The following is a 22,692-nucleotide window of genomic DNA, read 5'->3' on the forward strand; positions in this document are numbered from 1 at the left end:
CCCATATGATCCAATCTTCCAGACCTGCCTACCATACTGCACCTTGTCAAAGGCCTTGCTAACATCCATGAACACATTACTCATGCCTTCCCCTGTTTCAAATGAGGATTGAAGATTATCTATGACAAGACCTTTTGTAATCTCCATCTCTCTCCCCAACCATTTCACCTTGACCTGGTAATTTGTTTCCTTTATTCATTCTTTATTGAGCCTCCACATGAATTTCCACTCCATCCGTTACCTCTGCAACTAATGATATCTTATCAGCACCGGTTTATTTGATAAAGATAAATGCATGCTTTGAATCTAGTCCTCTAGAGCCTTGTGTGTCTATGCATGAAGCTCTTCATTTATCCATTATAGGCTCACCATTTATGTTTGTAGCTAGTTCCTATTTAAATGCAAAAAGCTACCCTTGTCTTCACAAAAATCATCTTGTTTTGCTCTTTGATTCTTGTCTCAATGCACTATAATCAGCCTGGTTCTTACCAGTGTCATACACCTTTTATCTTCCATCGTGTTTTTTGTCACCCGGGGACCTCTGGCTTTCAACACATTCCTGTTGTGGGAATATACCTAGGCTAATTCCGAAACATGACTTTAAATGTTGCCCATTGTTCCTTCAACATTTCACCCATTAATTGCTTTCTGTAATTAATACTGCCACCCAGTTTCTTTTTTCACTTTCCTTGTTTTTTTTTTTAAACATCTTTCATCATGAGAGATAACATGCCCAGTCCTGTATTTTCTTTGTTGGAGTCATGTTAGATTTATTGCTTCACAATTCTACAAGGTTATATGTACCAGCGGTGAAGAGGGAAGCAAAGTTAATGTTTGAACAAAAACAGCAATAACCTTGGTTTTCCTCGTAGAGCAATAAAAAAACCTTGTTTGTTGACTGACTACAATATGATATGAAACTATATGATAGCACTTTATTTATCCCTGGAGGGAAACTGGTCCATCAACAGTCATAAAACATAACAAGATACATGAAATATGAAAGTGACAAGATGAAGGTCCAGGATTGGGGATGCGCAAATATTGGAGAGGGGGGGGAGTGGAGTGAAGTCAGTCTACCCCACGACAGAAGGGGAGGAGTTGTACAGTTTGATAGCTACAGGGGAAAAAGGATCTGTTGTAGCGTTCTGCCAGTTGCTGAAGGTGCACCTCAGGTTGACCAGTGTGTCATGGAGGGGGCGAGCTGTATTGTCTAAGATGCTCTGCAGTTTGAGGAGCATCCTCCCCTCCAAGACCACCTATGAATCTAACTCCACCCCGAGGACGGAGCCGGCCTTCCTGATGAGCTTGTTAATTCTGTTGGTATCGGCGGCCTTCGCCCTGCTGCCCCAGCGCATGACAGCGAAGGAGATGGCACTGGCCACCACCCACCGATTGATAGAACATCTGCAGCATCTTGCTGCAGACTTTGAAAGAGCAGAGACTCCTCAGAAAGTATACTGGCACGGAGAGTACACTGAAAGACTAGAACTCAGCTATTGTGCCTATTTCAAACATAGATCCTGAGGGAGTTGTCAGGTTAGGTGTTTTCACTAGTGGGCGAGCCACAAACAAGGAGGTATAGCTGTAATATAAGGGAACAGACATTAGAAACTGGTGTGCAAAGAAATTTCTGCTCTGGAGGATATTGATTCTCTGGAATCCTAATCCTCTGGGTGGCGGTGGCCAGATCAGATGTGTTTAAGGTGGAGATGGATAGATGGAGGGAGGGGAGGGGGGAGAGAGTGATAGGGAGAGAGAGAGAGAGAGAGAGAGCATGTGAGTTCCGTACAGGTGCCGAGCAGCGGTACAGTTGCTGCCTTGCGGTGCTGCACAACCGCGTTCAATCCTGACCACAGGAGCTATCTGTACGGAGTTTGTACGTTCTCCCTGAGACTGTGGGTTTTTCCCGGGTGCTCCAGTTTTCTCCCACACTCCAAATACGTACAGGTTTGTAGGTTAATAGGCTTTGGTAAAAATTGTAAATTGTCCCTAGTTTTTAGCATGGGAATTGCTGGTCGGAGCAGACTCAATGGGAGGAAGGGCCTGTTTCTGCGTTGTACTTCTAAATTAAACAAAACTAAAAGTTGTGCCGGTTTCCTCCAACATCTCAAAGACTTGTAGGTTAATTGGCTTCTGTAAATTGCCCCTAGTGTGTAGGGAGTGGATACAAAAATGGGGTAACAACCAGTGAATGGGTGATCAATGGTCAGCCTTTACCTCGTAGGCCGAAGAGCCCGATTCCATGGTGTATCTTTCAATCAATCTATATTTGAAAAATTGGGGGTTTTGGGACCTGTGTTGGAAGAGCAGTTGAGGTCAATATAGATTAGTCAATTCATTGAATAACAAAGATAGACACAAAAAGCTGGAGTAACTCAGCGGGACAGGCAGCATCTCTGGAGACAAGGAATGGGTGACGTTTCAGGAAGGGTCTCGACCCGAAACGTCACCCATTCCTTGTCTCCAGAGATGCTGCCTGTCCCCCTGAGTTACTCCAGCACTTTGTGTCTACCTTCGGTTTAAACCAGCATCTGCAGTTCCTTCTTACACGTTGAATAACAGGGCAGGCTTCAGGGGCCTGCCCTGTTTCATATCCTTACGTTTATTTCTGAGCAATTAATATTAGGAGGGCTATCGAGACGAGTCGTGCTATAATATGCACTGCTTTAAAGGTGAGGGAGATGAATAAATGCAAGGGAAATATTGTGAGGAAGAGGGATTAATTTATAACCCTGCAAAGGAGCCGACAGAGATAAAGTGGCTGAATATCCTCCTTCCATTTTTATTCAGTAGCTCCATTACTTAGTTTCAGAATTTACTCCTCACTTTTCGGAAATAACCACTTATTTTCCGAGTCACCTCTATGAATAAAAAAAGCAGTTTTTCTATTGCTGTGAAATGCAGGCAATGACAGATTATTTTTCTTCAACAGCTGATGGCAGCCTTAGCAGCTGTCGGGCCTCCCAATCCACGCATGGACCCGGAGTGCTGCAGTGTGCTGCATGGCTTAGTCGAGGCAGTGGAGGTCCTGTGCAAATGTACAGATTATCAGCATGAAGCCCGAACTACTTTGATGGAGAATGCAGACAGAGTTAGCAACCGTGGACGTATCATCTGTATAACTAATGCCAAAAGGTTAGCATCCGTGTGTGCATCGGCCACCTCTGAATTGATTGATTTGCATCTTTGTACTATTTACATGTTTGTGTAGGAAGGAACAGCAGATGCTGGTTTAAACTGAAGATAGACACAAAAAGCTGGAATAACTCAGTGGGACAGGCGGCATCTCTGGAGAGAAGGAATCTTCTTCAGAAGAAGCGTCTCGACCCGAAACGTCACCCATTCCTTCTCTCCAGAGATACTTCCTGTCCCGCTGAGTTACTCCAGCTTTTAGTGTCGGCAAAGGAGCACGACATCCAAAATCATCCACCCACCCACACACACTGTCAAGCTCAAATTGTCCCACCTATGTGGCATGCACACAGTCAGTTGATCCCACATAGGACTCTTCAGCCATCTTAGAAACCACTGAAATTGAATGAAAGCAAAGTTACTCTTTAACCGAAAATGAAGATACACCTGATTATTTAGTTGTTATATGTTCGTATCTTCTTTGTACTGTGGACTATGTGGATTATCAAGTTTGTTCTGATTCCTTTTTATTTCCTTTCAATTTGTCTCACAGTGACAGTCATGTGCGAATGTTAGAAGACTGTGTCCAAGAGACCATCCACGAGCACAACAAATTAGCAGCTAGTTCCGATAAGTAAGTTTGCGTCTCATGTTCAAATGTTTGGAACCCATCATTTATTTATTTGCCTCTGTACTCCACAATTTGAGATTTGTAATAGAAAAAAATCACATGTGGTTAAAGTGCACATTGTCAGATTTTATTAAAGGCCAGTTTTATGCATTTGGGTTTCACCATGTGGAAATTACAGCTGTGTTTATACATAGTCCCCCTATTTCAGGGCACCGTAATGTTTGGGACACATGGCTTCACAGGTGTGTTTAATTGCCTCCTTAATGCAAGTATAAGAGAGCTCTGAGCACCTAGTCTTTCCATCACCTTTAGAAACTTTTATTGCTGTTTATCAACATGAGGACCAAAGTTGTGCCAATGAAAGTCAAAGAAGCCATTATGAGACCGAGAAACAAGAATAAAACTGTTAGAGCCATCAGCCAAGCCAAACCTTAGGCTTACCAAAATCAACTTTTCGGAACATCATTAGAAGAAAGAGGGCACTAGTTATCAATTGCAGCCCATTGTATATTTGAATTGATTGAATTGAATCCTTTATTTGTCATTCAGACCTTTCGGTTGTTTTCTCATTGTTTTGAGATTTGAATTTGATGTTTGGTTAATTAATGTGCAGGAGGAAAATAAGTCCCGATTGGGACAAAATATTCCCGGTCAGGCCAGAAGGTGGAGCACCAGTCTACATAGCAGGCTATTTAATAGTTTAGAGAAGAGATACAGCGCAGAATCAGGCCCACAGAGTCTGCACCGACCAGTAATCCCCATATACTAGTGCTATCCTACACACACTAGGGACAATTTACAATCTTTAGTGAAGCCAATTAACCTACAAACTTGTTCGTCTTTGGAGTGTGGGAGGAAACCGGAGTATCCAGAGAAAATCCATGCAGTCATAACGAGAAAGTAACAAACTCCGTACAGATAGCACCCGTAGTCAGGATCAAACCCCGATCTCTGGGGCTGAAAGGCAGCAACTCTACCACTGCGCCACCGTGCCTTCCCCATGTGAAGAAAGATTTAACTCTTGCATACTGCAGAGAGGAAACAGGCCAGGTACTTCAAGATTTTGAAGTTTTTGAATTGAATTTCCTTTATTGTCATTCAGACCTTACGGTCTGAACGAAATTTCGTGCCTGCAGTCATACATACAATGATACAATAATGAACAACAATAAACACAAATTAACATCCACCACAGTGAGTCCTCCAAACACCTCCTCACTGTGGTGGAGGCAAAAATCTTAGGGCTGCAGTCTCTTCCCTCTTCTCCCTCTGCGCTGAGGCAATTCCCCACCAGGCGATGGTACAAAGTCCCGCAGCTCACCGAACCCCGCGAACGGGCCGGTTCAAACACTGCGGCCCGGGGTGGTCGAAGCCGCCGCACCTCCAGTCCAGCACACGCAGCCGCCGGCCCGCGGCTGAACCCAGGACTCTGGACACCGCCGCCAGAACGTCGTCCCAGCCACCGGAGCACCGTCCCAGCCCCCTGACCGGATCGCCCTCACGGGAGTGCCGTTCCACCCTCAGGCTGGGCCACTCCAGCAGGAGTGCCGTTCCTCCCTCGGGCTGGGCCACTCCGACGGGAGTGCCGTTCCTCCCTCGGGCTGGGCCACTCCAGCGGGAGTACCGTTCCTCCCTCGGGCTGGGCCACTCCAGCGGGAGTGCCGTTCCTCCCTCGGGCTGGGCCACTCCGACGGGAGTGCCGTTCCTCTTGGGCCACTCCAGCGGGAGTACCGTGGGCTGGGCCACTCCAGCGGGAGTGCCGTTCCTCCCTCGGGCTGGGCCACTCCGACGGGAGTGCCGTTTCCTCCTTCGGGCTGGGCCACTCCGACGGGAGTGCCGTTGGGCTGGGCCACTCCAGCCCCTCACCGTGCCGCTCTCACGGGGGCACCGTTCCATCCCGGGCTGGGCCGGGAGCGAGCCCAGGACGAGTCCTGTCAGCTGCCTCCAGAGTCCCGAGGTCGCCGGCTCCGCTAGGCCTCAGCGTAGACGGAGGCAAAGAAGGGGGATACGACAAAAAGGTCGTATTCCCCCGAAGGGAGTGACAGCAGCCCCCGTTTCACCCCCCACCCCCCTCCCCACATAAACACAGCCTAAAAACCAAAAACATAACTAGACAAACTTTTCTATGCATCTATATCTAAAAATGAAAAGCACTTGATTTTCAAGCATTTAACACCATTTAGCAAAGACAATTATGCCATATTTTTTTATTTTGGTGAGAAATGCAAAGATCAATGGCTTTTGCCAGCTGAAAGTTTCTAAATATGAAGAGATGTAACTCTTTACGCAGAAGATAGTTTGCTCAGTATCTTTTGTTTCCTTTCAGCTTGATGCAGATTCAGCATTGTGAACTGGTCTTAATTCACACGTACACCGTGGGTGAAGACAGCCTGGTTTCAGATCGGCCCAAGAAAGATGTAAGTTATATTTTCTGTACAGATTTGGAACACAGCATGCCATTATGTTTTAGCTAGAAGGGTTTAAAAGGGAAATGAGAAAGAAAATTTTCATTTGGTGATTAGTTGAGGATTTGGATGACCTTTCTGAAATTGCGTTGGAGACAGGAACCCTCGGCACATTCAAGAGATCGCTGGAAGAAGAGTCCTAACCTACAGGTTAGGGACAAAATGGACCAAATGGCTGTATGGATGCTGTTGCCTCTGAATGCAGGTGGTTCTTTGCCCAGTAAAGCTAATGTTACCAAACAAGAGCTGGGCACGCCTCTGGACCAATGTTTCCTCTATGTTTTCACTTGTTGTGGCAAGTTTCTACCTTTCCTGACTGTGTGCCACCAGGCCGTGCTCTCCCACCTTTGGCCTGCAGCATAATGCTAACAAAGTACATAGAAAAGCACGAGAAGGCCATTTGGCCCTTTTCCTGCATGTCCATCAATTTTTAGTCTTTCAGCACAAAATCCCCTACAGCAAACCTTTTTTTTAACCTAAACTGCTCACTTGAGATTTGTATATTACCCTGAAAACTCTTTGTTTTAATTCTACAGTCTTTTATCAAAGAATTTTGGAAAATCCACATAGACCGCCATTTCTAGCTTGCCCTTTTCTATTAATGGAAGTTAATAGCAAATTATTAACAGGAAGGAAGAATGGTTGAAAGTTAAAAGAACTCTAATTTCCGTGTCCCTGAGTAGCTGTGTTCTCTCAGTAGATAAGCTAGGGGGCATGCAATTGGATGGGTTTGTGTATTGCACATTTGTTTCAGGCAATGGAGAATAAAATTATTTTGGGGTGACTGAAACTAGAGGGGTAAACAAAGGGTGATTTTGGGTTTGAATGTCTGTTTTTAGTTCAATTTTAGGTCCATTTTAGATATGATCATTTTTAAGTTGTATGTATTTATTTCTGTTTTTATTAATTGCACTGACAATAACTGATGAGAAACAATTTTTCATTTTTTCTGTGTATGAAAGGACTCGGTGAAATGACAATAAAGTTAATACTGATACTGAATTACTTAATTTATTCAGATATTTAAATTTTTTTTTCTAAACTTAAAAAAGGCATTGCCATTAAAGTGGTTAGTAAGCTCTTATTAGTTTTAATGGCAGTGGAGCTGGAAATTTGATAGTTTTTTTTCTCTCAACCTATGGTTTTCTAATTTCAAAGTAGCAGGATAATTACTGTAATATAACATTTTAGGGAAGACCAGATTAGCTAGTGGGATCATAAATTTATAAAAATCAACACTGGAGGATCGCCGTAGGCCACTGTTGAACTGTAACTTTACTTTGTGTTGCCAATTTACATAATCCATGGTTTCTTTAGATAGTTTTCCAAGAAAAAAACTGCAGCAATCAAAGCCGGAAAGGGTAGGATGGGGTTGAAGCCCAGGGTTTAGATGTTGGAATGTTTTTTTCTCATTCTAATAGAATGATTTTTCAACTCCAGTGGCAACTCAACTTTTTTTTTTCCACTCCTAGTTTCCTTCACATATTTTTAGGATGTTCAAAAAGTTGAATAAAATAAACACTTAAGAAATTAGTTAATTAATGTTTTTTGTTCATGTGACAAAATAAATGATACATAAAATTATACACAAGGGAGAATAAGATGAAAATGACCATAAAACATACGAAAATTTTAATTGAGGGTGAATGAAATGTTGTGATAAAGACTCGAGGGTGAATGACACTGAAAGTTTAAGAAGCACTGGTGTAAACGATTGGCACAGATGTGCTGCAATGAAGAGCTCAATTCTCTGCTGTCAAGCCACGAATGGCTACAAAATGGGATTTACATTGTTTTATTGTTTTGTATTAGACATGTTTTCACTGCAAATGGTCACATTTTCAGTGCAAACAGACACATTAAAGTATTTTTTGTACTTTAATAATGCACCATAAAATGCAAAGATATTTGAATTGATTTACCTAATTATACACAAAAGATTTCAAAAATATGTCTTCAACCTACATGCCCTTATAATCCTTGCCAAATACATTTGTTGTATAAACTCACCATTAGGAGCAGTTCCAAAAAGTTTACAATTTAATAAAATCTATAATTTTAACATTGAAGACAATCTAAAATCACTCGCATCTGATTGACTATTACAAATCTGGTCTTCCCTTGACTTCAGTGCAACGCATTATAAACTGCTAATTTTATATTTTAAAACTTAGCCCATCTGATGTATTTCTCTGTGTAAGAAAGGACTACAGATGCTGGTTTAAATTGAAGGTAGACACAAAATGCTGGAGTAACTCAGCAGGATAGGCAGCATCTTGGGAGGGAAGGAATTCCTTCTCTCCAGAGATGCTGCCTGTGCCGCTGAGTTACTCCAGCATTTTGTGTCTATCTTTGACTTTTTCTACTCTTTTAACCCTTAAAATGCACTTCTGAGATCCTTGCAAGTAACCCATCTCTCTCTCTCTCTGTCCCTCCCCCAACCTAAATGTCGCACTAGTTTCACTGTCATGCTACTGAGTTTCACTGTTTGTATTACCTGTTATCACCTTCCCCACAGCCAACAATGAACAGGTTTGGAACTTTTTGGAACAATTTGGGCTCCACCTTTCCTTGATCATTGTTGCTGGCTTTGATCTTTTTCCATATCTTTCACTAATTTGTTCTATGTACCTCCTATCTCTTTGTTCCCTTTCCCCTGACTCTCAGTCTGAAGAAGGGTCTCGACCCGAAACATAGCTTTTTCTTTTCCTCCAGAGATGCTGCCTGACCCACTGAGCTGCTCCATCTTTTTAGTGTCTTTCTTCAGTGTAAACCAGCATCTGCAGCTCCTTCCTGCACCATTACAATTTATTCCTGTCTAGTTTCAAGTTAGTTTTGGGTTTGATTATGCTATAGAATGCACATTGAGGTGCAGTTAAGGGTGCTAAATAAATTACCCAAAATATCTTATTTTAATGGAACTGATGTCAATATATCAAATCAGTGATTTATAGCGACAACGTTAATCTTTAAGGTTTATCTGGTTTATCGTTGCCTTTCAAATATCCTAATTGATTGGTGTCCATTTTGTTGCCATAGGTCTCCTTGGTCCTAACGAGTGAAGTGCACAGTGTCCGTGCAGGAAGGCAGCTGCCTGCAAAGCTCATGACCCTTGTCCAGCAGCATTTTGACCTTGCCTCCACCACCATTACAAACATACCTATGAAGGTGGGTATAACACTTCGGAAGTTTTATTTTTTAGCAGAACGCAGCATCTAATTGTTTTTTTTTGTTTTTTTTTTCAGTTTGTGAAAATTTAACATTTTCAAAGTAATTTTCAAATTATTTTCTCTCCACATCATATTTCTGTTTGCTAGCCCACATTCAATGTCAGTGAACAGGTTAGTAAATTTGAATTTAAAATAGAACATTAGATCATGAAACTGATCAAAAGGTTATATTGCTTGCAGCACACTGTGGTGTGCAATATAATCATCTTTTTTTTTTTGTCTGTTCTTGTAGAAACATTATTTTAAGACCCTTTGTATGATACTGTCACTAAAACTGCTCCTTTACATCTGTATTGTTCTTTCCATTATGTGTTTTTATGTATCTACCCTGTATAGTATGTGTGTGGCATGCAATGATGATGTACTTGCTGCAATCTGTTTATTGTTGGTTGCCTTCCATACACTATTTTAAAATAATTACTTCACAAAAATGTTTCAGAATAAAAGTAAAACCTTTTTAACCCCCCCCCACACAAGTCAGATGTTTGTCACTCAGATTAACTACGCTCTGTATGGTTTTGTGACCACTTTTCTGGGTACAATAAAATTGTCAGTATAATAGTACAACTGTGATCTTGGAAAAAACAAACAAAAGGCTGTTGAATTGTTATAAAATCCCTGTATCAAGGCACTTTAGGAAAGGAAACAGGATAAGACCCATGCCTGGGTCGGAACAAGGGTCCCGACACGAAATGTCACCTATCCATGTGCTCCAGGGATGGCCAGACCTGCTGAGTTACTACAGCATTTTGTGTATTTTCTTGGTTAACTAGCAACTGCAGTTCTTTAAGGAAGGAAATATGTTTGCTCTCCTTGCCCTATATGTGACAGCAGTCCCATTCTCAATAGTTTAGTTTATTGTCATGTGTATCAAGGTAGAGTTTAAAGCTTCTGTTGCTTGCTATCCAGTCAGCGGATTAACTATCCACGATTAAAATTGTGCCTTCCACAGTGTTGAGATATAGGACCTGGATGGATTTAAGAGAGAGTTAGATAGAGCTCTAGGGGCTGGTGGAGTCAAAGGATATGGGGAGAAGGCAGGGACGGGTTATTGATAGGGGAAGATCAGCCATGATCACAATGCATGGCGGTGCTGGCTTGAAGGGCCGAATGGCCTCCTCCTGCACCTATTTTCTATGTGAAGACTCCTGAGAACTGTTCGTAACCCAAACAGTTTGCAAGTTGAAAATGCAGACACTGGGAATATATTTAAATAAAAACATAACCTTGGGCAACCAGGGTGTTTAACTCAACCATTCAGATATAGCTGTGCGCTGAGGTTGTACATACAGAAGATGCCTGCAGCAGCCAGCAAACTGACCCCACCGGTCTCCCAAATGCTCATTCATATATATGGGCTGTACATATGTCGGGCATTTGTAACTTGGAGAGGAGCTGTATGTTTAACTCACTGAGCAACCAAGTAATATCAAATCTGTTACCAGCAGCGAGTGCAGCAGTTCAAGAACTTGGCTTGCTATCTTTATTTTAAAGGAAATTGGTGAAAGTCAATAGATGCCAACATTAGCAGTCATTTTCGGGAGGAGTAAACCACTGTGAGTGTTAATACCAGAGACTGGTATTAAAATTGGGCAACAGATGCATAATTTAATCATAGACAGCCAAGAGGTAAAAGTGAAGCTCAAAGCTGATGGGGTTATTGCCAAGTGACAATATATGGAAAGATCCACTGAGTAAAATTGAGCAGAGACCGTTTCTGGATCCATTAAAGAGATTTCCATTATTGGGGATTTGCAGATTGCTGCAGAAGAATGAACTGGGTGGGTTCAATAGGTTTCTCCATTATCTCTTCCGTGATGCTTGCATCAATATGGAACAGCACCCATAATGTTTGATATTTATTTTTAGAGCTGGTAGTGCTGCTATCTCAGTGGCGGAGACCCGGGTTAAATCCTGACCTCGGATGCTGTTTGCGAGGAGTTTGCACGTTCTCTCTCCGATTGCGTGGGTTTCCTCCGGGCGCTCCGGTTTCCTCCAAAAACATGGTGGGTTGGAGGTTAATTGGCCTCTGTAAATTGCCCCTGGAGTGTAGGGAGTGGATGAGAAAATGGGATAACATAGAACTAGTGTGAACAAGTAATCAGTGGCAGGCATGGACTGGGAGGGCCGAAGGGGCTGTTTCCATACTGTATCTTTTAATCAATCAATGAACATGGGACAAAATTGAAAATTAGTTTCATAACTTAATGGCCATGTATCAACATGCAAAAATGAGATCAGACCAATTGATCTGTTATGGGAAGGAAGGGGCTGCAGATGCTGGTTTATACCGAAGATAAACTGAAGAATCAACAAACAATAGACACTAGGTGCAGGAGTAGGCCATTCGGCCCTTCGAGCCAGCACCGCCATTCATGGCTGATCATCCACAATCAGTACCCCGTTCCTGCCTTCTCCCCATATCCCCTGACTCTGCTATCTTAAAGGGCCTGTCCCACTGTACGAGCTAATTCAAGAGTTCTCCCGAGTTTCCCCTGATTCGAACTCTGAGAATTACAGTAATAGCCGCTCGTAGGTACTCGGGGCTCTCGTGGGCATTTTTCAACATGTTGAAAAATCTTCACGAGCGCACCGCATTTCCTACCGTTACGAGCCGCTAAGAGACGTCCCGAGCTCCGAAGTACCCGCTACGTAAATTCTACGTGCTTACCACGAGTTTGATTATTTTTCAAACTTAGGAGAGCTCTTGAATTACCTTGTACAGTGGGACAGGCCCACTAGCTCTCTCTTGAAAGTATCCAGAGAACCGGCCTCCAACACCCTCTGAGGCAGAGAATTCCATGGACTCACAACTCTCTGTGTGGACAAAGTGTTTCCTCATCTCCGTTCTAAATGCCTTACCCCTTATTCTTAAACTGTGGCCCCTGGTTCTGGACTCCCCCAACATCGGGAACATGTTTCCTGCCTCTAGCGTGTCCAAACCCTTAATAATCATATGTTTCAATAAGATCCCCTCTCATCCTAAATTCCAGAGTATACAAGCCCTGCCGCTCTATTCTCTCAGCATATGACAGTCCCGCCATCCCAGGAATTAACCTTGTGAACCTACGCTGCATTCCCTCAATAGCACGAATGTCCTTCCTCAAATTAGGTGGCCAAAACAGCACACAATACTCCAGGTGTGGTCTCACTGAGATCCTCTACAACTGCAGAAGGACCTCTTTGCTCCTATACTCAACTCCTCTTGTTATGAAGGCCAACATGCCATTCGCTTTCTTCACTGCCTGCTGTACCTGCATGCTTACTTTTATTGACTGATGAACAAGGACCACCAGATCCCATTGTACTTCCCCTTTTCCCAATTTGCACCATTTGGATAGTAATCTGCCTTCCTGTTTTTGCTCCCAAAGTGGATAACCTCACATCTATCCATATTAAACTGCTTCTGCATTGCATCTGCCCACTCACCCAACCTGTCCAAATCACCCTGCATTCTCATAGCATCCTCCTCACAGTTCACACTGCCACCCAGCTTTGTGTCATCTGCAAATTTGCTAATGTTACTTTGAACTCCTTCATCTAAGTGATTGATGTATATTGTTAAAAGCTGCAGTCCCAGCACCGAGCCTTGCGGTACCCCACTAATCACTGCCTGCCATTCTGAAAAGGACCTGTTAATCCCTACTTTTTGTTTCCTGTCTGCCAACCAATTTTCTATCCATGTCAGCACTCTACCCCCAATACCATGTGCTCTAATTTTGCCCACTAATCTCCTATGTGGGACCTTATCAAATGCTTTCTGAAAGTCCAGGTACACTACATCTACTAGCTCCTCCTCGTCCATTTTCCTAGTTACATCTTCAAAAAAACCTAGAAGATTAGTCGAGCATGATTTCCCCTTCGTAAATTCATGCTGACTTGGACCGATCCTGTTACTGCTATCTAAATGTGCGGCTATTTCATCTTTTATGATTGACTCCAGCATCTTCCCCACCACCGATGTCAGGCTAACTGGTCTATTATTCCCAGTTTTCTCTCTCCCACCTTTCTTAAAAAGTGTGATAACATTAGTCTGAAGAAGGGTTCCGACCCGAAAAGTAACCTATTCCTTTTCTCCAGAGACGCTGCCTGACCTGTTGAGTTACTCCAGCATTTTGTGTCTATGGGTAGGAGGAACTGCAGATGCTGATTTAAACCAAAGATAGACACAGAATGCTGGAGTAACTCAGCGGCTCAGGCAGCATCTTTGGAGAGAAGGAATGGGTGATGTTTGGGGCCGAGACCCTTCTTCAGACTATGATCTGTGATTGGGTTGGGTAGACTGGAGAAACTTGAATTGGACTAGAGTCAACCAAGAAGTAATTTGATGTAAATTCTTAGGCTAAATAAAAGTTGTTTCCCTTGACAGAGTTGTTGGCAGCAGAAAAAGATCAGAACAGTGATGAAATAAGGATGAACTTTTTCAAGCAGAAAATAGTAATTCTTCTTATCGAGTCCACACACAAGATTAGAAGTTGTTCAGCCAGAGCTGTACACACTTCTCGGCATCTGCACAATGGTGTCTGTCTTGCGCTTCTTGTGCGTGGTGGTGGAAAGATTGGTTGAAACAGGGCCGCGACGTGAACGCTCTTTCCTTGACCCCAGAAAATAGTAATGATCTAATTGAATTGAATCATTAGCCAAATATGTATACATACAAGGGATTTGCCTTGGTGCTTTGCTCACAAGTAACACTCGATATACAGTGGACAATTAAAAATAAAACATTATAATTTAAACATGTGAAGAATGAAATAAAATACCAGAGCACAAGGAGGCTACAGACTTTTGGCTGTTGATCTGGCTTAAAGGGTATCTGAAGTGTATGTATTGACATCGTGAGAAAGGAAAGCGGTGGAAACTTGAGAGAGAACAATTGCAGGGCTCCAGTGAGAAAACTGAATGTGATCGGTGCGTTTCTTCTGCCAGAAGTTTGGGACAGACATGCTGGGTTGAATGGTCTCCAGTATTTCAGCAATTGTTATTCTATAAACTTGAATGTGCAAGTGCATTTGCATTAACATCTCCCTTGCATCTAATATACTGACATTTATGCAGGTATTTGTGTCAGTGCATGCAGTTATTTCACTGCTTTTGATAATCTATTGTATTCAAATGTAAAGTGGCAGGCACATTAGATGCACCAAGAACAACAAATAATAAGTGCACAAAACCCTCAGTTATTCCGAGTAAACTAGGCCATGGTTGTGCCAGAACCAAAGTAGAGAAAATATCGTAGTACCAAATCTGGTGTAGATTGATGCTGAGGTAGGTTTGTGGTTAGGGTCGTGCAGCATTGTTCAAAACCTGATGGTTAATAGGAAGAAGCTGTTCTTGAAGCTAGAGCTAATGGTTCTCAAGCACTGGTGCTACCATTTTGATGGTGGCAGCGAGAAGAGAGTGGGAACAGAGTGGCATGGGTCATTGATATTAATTGCCTTTTCAAGGCAATGCTTCCTTGAGATCCCTTAGTTGGCAATACCCATGCTGGACTAGACAATGCCCACCACTTTCTACACTTTCCTATGTTCTGAGCCAGGCAGTGATGCAACCAGTCAGTATGCCCTCCACCACACACTGGGGCCTATGAGCAAAGCATAAATGAGTTCAAGGATTAAATGGTTCTGAATGTTTGCACTGATATGGCATGTCTATTCAGCCAGACAGTGCAATTTATTTGTGTTTCTACACTGGGTAAGTTTTAGGATGACCATGGAGTGAATTTTTAAACATGTTTCTGCTGAGCTTTTAAAGCAATGCTTTTAACAAAGTTAAAACGACTATATCAGTTGCCCAGAAGATGATAAATTGGATTTCTACAATCCTGATCACATGGGTGCATATATATTGTAATACTTGCAGTAATTACAATCATATCCATATTGTGTTTACATTTTACCTGTCCTTTGTTTAAAGGAAGAACAACATGCAAATACTTCTGCAAATTATGATGTAGAGCTTCTCCATCAAAAAGATGCTCATACTGAACTGCTAAGAAATGGTAAGTTATGATTTATGCACTTGGTTTGCGTTTTGGCGTAAGGCGATGCTCATTCCTCGGGTTCCAAAGGCAGCTTTCAGACAGTTTCCTGCTAATGTTCGACTGAATTCCTGCTGTCTTTTCATCTTCCAGTCTCCATAAACTCTTTATCCAAAAATTGTTGCTGCTCTAAATAGTACAATCCATCATCCTAGAGAATGCTAACTGACATGATCCTCAGAATTGGCAATGCATTAGTTTTTAAATGTTTCTCTTTAAGGGGCTGTCCCACTGTACGAGCTAATTCAAGAGCTCTCCCGAGTTTAAAAAAACCCCAATATCGTGGTAAGGTAGTAGAATGTACGTTGCGGGTATGTCGGAGCTCGGGACATCTCTTAGCGGCTCGTAACGCTAACAGGAAACGCGGTAGGCTCGTGAAGGTGTTGAAAAATGTCCACGAGAGCCCCGAGTACCTACGAGCGGCTATTACCGTAATTCTCCGAGTTCGAATCGGGGGAAACTCTGAAGAACTCTTGAATTAGCTTATACAGTGGGACAGCCCCATTACGACCATGAAAGTATGTAATATTAACTCCCCCATCTATATAATCTCCTCCAATGATCCAAAACAATACTTTGTTAGATATTTGGACAAATCTATACTCTGAAAGATCACCTCCTCCTGTATGTGAAGTAACTAGTATGGAATGGGGTGGAATGTGGTCGGTTTAGGGTAGGAGGAATAAGCAAAAGATTTCCTTGCGTCGTGCAAGCAGCTTTAATGTCTTTCAGCTTTATGATTTAAATCACTGGCTGACAAGAGAATTCTGCACACACTCGGCTGCTGAATTTTTTGTGAGTTAAGATTTCAGTTGCCCAGAAGATGATAAATTGGATTTTTCTATTTGCACCTGCAGCAGCCTGATCCCCTGGGTGTAATAAATTGTGAGAACACAGATGAAAGGCAATGCAGTCATTGTATTCATTTAAATAGATGCAATGCCTAGTGCAAAACAAAGTTGGATAACAGAACTAGTGCAAACAAGTGGCCAGTGTGGACTCGGTGGGTATAAGAGCCTGTTTCCATGCTGTGTCTTTCCATTCCATTCATTGATGTTATTAAAGAAGCGGCAAATTTGTTCAATGGTCAAGTACTGTAATAAGATGTTAACTCGGATTCTAGACTTTTAAGCAATTCAAAATCAATTGAATCTCTGTCTCTTCTTCCAAATCCTCTTTCCCTCTCACCAACCTGAACCCTTTCTGTATAAGAGCAGAAACAGGAGTGGGCCAAGTGGACCTTCATGTTTACTCCACTGTTGATAAAGTCATGGTTGATCTTTCGCTTCCTATCATGGTCTTATTGTACATTTCTGATTTAGTAACAACTAAGTTGTGAAAATATAACCCATTAAACATAGAAGCCCTTGTCCTTCAAACCTGCGCTGCTATTCACAATAGTCATGAAAGAACAATTGTCTCGGCATCACTTTTCTGCACTACACCAATGTTTTTTGATCCAGCATTACTCCAGCATTTTGTGACTATTTCAAAGGTCTTTTATTGTACCAGTTAAGGTACAGTGATATGCGAATTACCATACAGCCATACAAAAAAAGCAACAAGACACACAACTACATAAAAGTTAACATTAACATCGACCACAGCGGATTCCCAACATTCCTCACTGTGATGGAACGCAATGAAGTGTAATCTTCCCTAATTTTTCTCCCGCGGTCGGGGCGGTCGAAGCCCCCGCATCGGGGCAATCGAAGCCCCCGCGTCTGGGCGGTCGAAGCTCCTGCAGCTTGCAATTCCCGAAGTCGGTCTCTAACCAGAGACTGCGAGCTCCACAATGTTAAAGTCCGCAGGCTCCCGCGGTTGGAACCCCAAAGTCGATCGCTGATAGGGATCGCGGGCTACACGATGTTAAGTCCGCAGGCTCCCGCGATGGAGCTCGAAGTCTGTCTCCAGCAAAGGCCGCCAACTCCTCGATGTTAGGCCGCAGTGCGGACGGAGACACGATACGGAAAAAAATCGCATCTCCGTCGAGGTAAGAGATTAGAAAAAGTTTCCCCCAACTCACTCCCCCACCCCCACCCCAACATAAAACTAGCTAAAGAACTCTAAAAACATACGTTTAACACATACTAAATAAAACTAAGAAGAACGGGACAGACAGACTGTTGGCAAGGCAGCCATTGCTGCCACCACCCGGCGGAATAAACCAGTATCTGTAGATCCTTCCTGCACATTCTTTGATCCTACTGTTATCCATATCTCGCGATCTAAAGCCCAACATACCAATTGCCTTCCTAATTGCTTGCTGCATCCAAAATTTAACCATCAATGATTTGTGAACAAGGACCTTTTTTTCTTCTTTTTTTTAAATTTTTATTTATTAGAAGCAAATGTACAAAAATAGAACCAGCGGCATAAAAAAATTATACAGTTATTGTACAGCTTACATTTTAACTTTTTTGCTTTGAATTAGAAGAAAAGAAAAGAGAAAAAGCAAGAAAGACAAAAAATGAAATGTGCAAAGATAGGACCCTTAGACTACCAAAGTAGTGTAGCCAAAGAGTGAATAAATGAAAGAAAGAAGAGAGGAATAGAAAAAAAATAAAGACAAAAAGAAAAAGAGAGAAAAAGTGGTGATATACCTGCCTCTCATCCCTCCCCACCCACCTCACCCAACCCGTAATTAGATTTAAATCCAAAGTTGTGTTGCGCCATACTATCCTTGTAATAAATCAATGAATGGTGTCCATGTCTTGGAAAAATGATCTGGTTTTTCTGCCAAGACAAGTCTAATATTTTCAAGATGTACACGTCTCGGACATGTTGATAATCCATTTCTTAAGAGTAGGGACTGATGTATGTTTCCTAAATTTATGTACTAGTTTTTTCGCCGTTATCAGGCCATAATTAAGGAAACGTCTTTGAAATAGTGATAGCTCAGAACAGGCTTCTGAAGTACCTAGATTGATCAGTTCCGTGTGGGGGTCCAATTTTATTTTCAGTGTTTTTGAAATGTTTTCAAAAATTCCTCTCCAGAAATTATGTAACTTTATACAAGAGACAAAGGAATGGGTTATAGTTGCTTCCTGAAGAAGACATTTATAGCAAATGGGAGATGCATTTGGAAATATCTTATTCAGTTTAGACTTTGAATAATAGTCTGTGCAGTATTTTAAATTGAATTAGCGAATGTCTAACGTTGATCGAACAGTTGTGTATATATAGAAGGTTTTCCTCCCATTACCGTCACCTTTCAATCCCTCAATATTTCTAAAATATTCCGCTATTTTTCCTCACACTTTTCCACGTTTCATCCTTTGTTAGCACCTTGGCTTTCAATGTAACCCCAAAGCCTTTCCACGTTCTTCTCGAATATATTATACTTATAATCTCATCCAAACCATTGATATGGATTGTGAACAGCTGAGGCTATGGTACCAATTCTTGTTGTACCCCACTATTGACACACTCCCAATGTGAATCCTAACTCTCTGTCCATTAACCAAACTAAAGTCCATGCTAGTATATTACCCTTTAATCCCTTATGCTCTAATTTGGTTTATTAGCCTCTTGGCGTGGCACCTTAAGGTCATAAGGAATAGGAGTAGAATTAGGCCATTCGGCCCATTAAGTCTACTCTGACAATCAATCATGGCTGATCTATCTCTCTCCTAACTCCATTCTCCTGCATTCTCCCCATAATCTCTGTAATCTGTACTAATCAAGAAAGCCTGAGTATGTGACCTCCTTTTGTCACCCATTTTCCCTTGTAGGGCCGAGATGGAAGTTTCCGTGCAGACATTAAAATTGTTATATGATAGTCAAGTGTGAACAGCTGAGGCTACATACCAATTCTTGGTGTGCAGTGAAATGAACACTGGCAATGCTGAATCGGAACAACTCTCTGTCCATTAACCAAACACAATCATAACATGCATAGTATATTACCCTTAAATCCCTTATGCTCTAATTTGTACATTAGCCTCTGGTGAGAAAGGCACCTTACAGGTCATAAGGAATAGGGGAAGAATTAGGCCATCACTGCCCATGGCTACGGAGACAATCAATCATGGCCTGACTATCTCTCGGCTGGAACCATTCTCCTGCATTGCAGGGGTCTGGAATCTGTCTAATCAAGATTTTGTTTGCTCTATGTGACACCTCCTTTTTTCACCCAGTTCCTGCAGGGGGGTCTTGAAGAAGTTCCCAACATGCGAAATTAGCCTAGGAATAAATGACGGCCATGAACAATGAGGGATAGTTTTACTCGAACGTAGAAGATCTTAAGAGGGCTTGACAGGGGTAGTGTTGAGATATTTTTACTAGTCATGAACAAGGGAATGTAGCTACAAAGTAAGGGATTTGTTATTTAAAAGTAATGCGCATGACATTTCTTCTCTTGGTGTCTCTCACGAATTGTCTAACCCCATAGATCAACCATGGTCATATTGAATGGTGGGCAAGGCTTGAGGGATTTGGTCGCCTACTATTATTTTCTTTGCTTCTTCTCTGATCAAGACAAATGGGAAAATGGAGCTTGGTACAAATTGTATTACAGGCAGTGGAAATGTAATTGACATTCCCCAACATTGAGCAGCTGAGACTCTATCGTAAGCACACTATTGTGCTAGCGAGTCCACGTTCAAGGTCTGTGATGTTCCTGTCTGGTGTTCTGCTGAATACGGTGACATCAGAATCAATTATATTGTGCTAGCAAAATTGTGGTAAAGAGCAGCCAAAGAATGTAACTGAGTCAAAAGCAGCTTTGAGATCCATGCATTTTATCCACAGAGGACCCTGCCTTGTTTTAAAGATGTAAAACAATATGCGGAGATTTCTGGTCGGCGCGGGCCCTGTAGGCTGCTTCCGTGCAGTATCTCTAAAACTAAAAACTAAAACTAATATGGTAGTACAGTCAATAGTTAAACATTACAATACAAAACTGCTTTGAACCTGAAGTGGTTTTATAATGCTGAAGTTGATTTTTAATTTTTAAATCTGGCAATTTTTTTTTTGCGAGACAGGTGAATCGTGTCTTATTATTAATTGTTCTTGCAAGTGCCCATTCCTTTTTCCCTTTAGATTTTAGAGATACAGCGCAGAAACAGGCCCTTTGTGGCGGGTCTGCACCGACCAAACATCCCTTACACTAGCACTATCCTACACAGTATGGACAATTTACAATTGTACCGAAGCCAAATAATCCAACAAACAAATACGGCTTTGGAGTGTGCGAGGAGACCAGAACACCCGGAGAAAACCCACGCAGTCACATGAGAACGTACAAACTCTGTGCACACAGCACCCGAAGTCAGGATCGAACCCAGGTCTCTGGCGCTGTAAGGCAGCAACTCTACCGGCTGCGCCACCATGCTGGCCTTATTGAAGGCTTGAACTATGCCCTTCTCGCCATCCCTGGCCAAGTATTAAGTTTGGCCTGAACAAGTGCTATAAGGTTCAAACTAGCTTTGATGAAAAGTGGACTTTGTATTTGTGCAAATTAGCACAATCTATATCTTGACATAATGTGATTAAGATTATCACCATGCATTTTTATTAAGTAATACATTTTATGGAATTTGTGCAGTGGCTTCAGAAAATATCTGAATGGTAGTTTTATGACAAAGATTTTCTTGAGAATACAAAACAAAAGAATCAATGCTGGGAAATGAGCTTTATAATATTATTAGCAATTTTAAAGTTTATCATTTTGTGCTTTTTAAATACTAAGTTATTTGTTTTTACTTACAGAAGGGAAGAACATGCAAGCAATAGGTATGTCCAATTTTATTAATTATAATTGCATACAATTTTGAACTTGGTTTGAATTTCATTTGTATTTACATTGGAATTGCACCTTTTATGGCAGCACTCTCATACAGGTCAGCCTGGGCAGGACTGCTTGTCAAGGTTGCTGTATTTTAGTAGATGTTGAAGCTGAGGAAAAAGACCCTACAGTGTTATATAAAAAAGAGAAGGGGGTTCTCGGAGAGACCAATATTTATTTTGTAATCAACACTGCTAAAACAGGTTATGTTGCTGCCTTAAGTGGACCTTGCTGTGAGGATTTTTTTCTTTTATTTCTCCTTGTGAAATGCAAAGTCTTGACTGCTCACAGCATTATGGCAGTTTTCATGGGTTAAAAAAATGGTACAAAGTAAGTTTATCCATTTGAGAATATAAATGCATAAGAAGGAACTGCAGATGCCGATTTATCTGGAAGATAGACACAGTACTGGAGTAACTTAGCAGGCCAGGCAACATCTCCGGAGAAAAGGATGATCTGAGGAAGGGTTCTGACCCGAAACGTAATCTATCCTTTTTCTCCAGAGATGGTGCCTGACCCGCTCAGTTACTCCAGCACCTTGTGTCTGACTCAGAAATATAAATGTTGGGATGCAAGTTTAATCTTAAATTTGGTTCACTTCAGTAGTTACATTTCAAGAATCAATTAAGCAGAATATTAGAGTAATGCTAAGATATTATGTTCTTATGCTGCCTCACCCGCTGAGTTTCTCCAGCAATTTTATCTACCGTCGATTTTTCCAGCATCTTCAGTTCCTTCTTAAGCATGTTCTTTCAAGTGTTGTCATCTTGTGTAAGACATAAAGGTAACTCTGATATGACGAGATCCTTTCATAACTTGGTACCTGCATAATAGAAAATATTTCAGCATCTCCAGTTAGTGTGTAAATATTCTTATCGTGTTTATGTTGAGCTTGGTGTTCCAGTGCCTGCACTGGAGCTATATTGCAGCATAAGTTTAGATTTCTGTTGCTTGAATTCATTTTAGAAGAAAAACCTTAATATCACTTCTTACATTTGTAGGTGACCACTTCAAAGGAAAGAAAGGTAACTGGTAGTGTAACTTAGTGTTTCATTTAACAGTTTTTTTAAACAGGTTTAGAATTTCTTCCAAAGGGGATATTCAATGGTGTAGTTGAAGTCCAGTCTCACATCAGATTTGTATAAGAGTCATTTATCAAAGCTGGAACATCAATGCAAATGTACCTGAATCAAAATCAATTTTAATTATCCTTGCATAATCTTGATGGTTTCATTTTGATTTTGCCTTACAAGAGATATCAAGAGCCTGGGAAGAACAGAGTAGAACTTGTATCAATAATGCGTGCTTCTTATCGAGAGGAGAGGAATTATTTTTGAACTAATGGGCTTTGAGGTCTGAGAACTAATTTAGTACATGTCTTCAAAACCAAATGACAACTTAAT

General features: G+C 41.7%; 1 protein-coding gene across 3 annotated transcripts in view; it reads left to right on the forward strand.

Moving 5' to 3' along the window:
• Positions 1-22,692, forward strand: part of ints13 (integrator complex subunit 13) — an 83,142-nt gene that overhangs the window by 19,163 nt on the left and 41,287 nt on the right. For 2 of the 3 annotated variants that reach the window (XM_055652805.1, XM_055652808.1), the window contains 7 exons: positions 2,936-3,138; positions 3,689-3,769; positions 6,093-6,183; positions 9,271-9,399; positions 15,378-15,462; positions 21,214-21,237; positions 22,291-22,314. In XM_055652805.1, coding sequence (XP_055508780.1) covers positions 2,936-3,138; positions 3,689-3,769; positions 6,093-6,183; positions 9,271-9,399; positions 15,378-15,462; positions 21,214-21,237; positions 22,291-22,314 — 637 coding nt within the window. The remainder of the gene's footprint in view (positions 1-2,935; positions 3,139-3,688; positions 3,770-6,092; positions 6,184-9,270; positions 9,400-15,377; positions 15,463-21,213; positions 21,238-22,290; positions 22,315-22,692) is intronic. The other variant, XM_055652806.1, reaches the window with a different exon arrangement.

Source organism: Leucoraja erinacea, chromosome 22, assembly GCF_028641065.1.
Source record: "Leucoraja erinacea ecotype New England chromosome 22, Leri_hhj_1, whole genome shotgun sequence".
In the NCBI taxonomy this organism is placed as follows: domain Eukaryota; kingdom Metazoa; phylum Chordata; class Chondrichthyes; order Rajiformes; family Rajidae; genus Leucoraja; species Leucoraja erinaceus.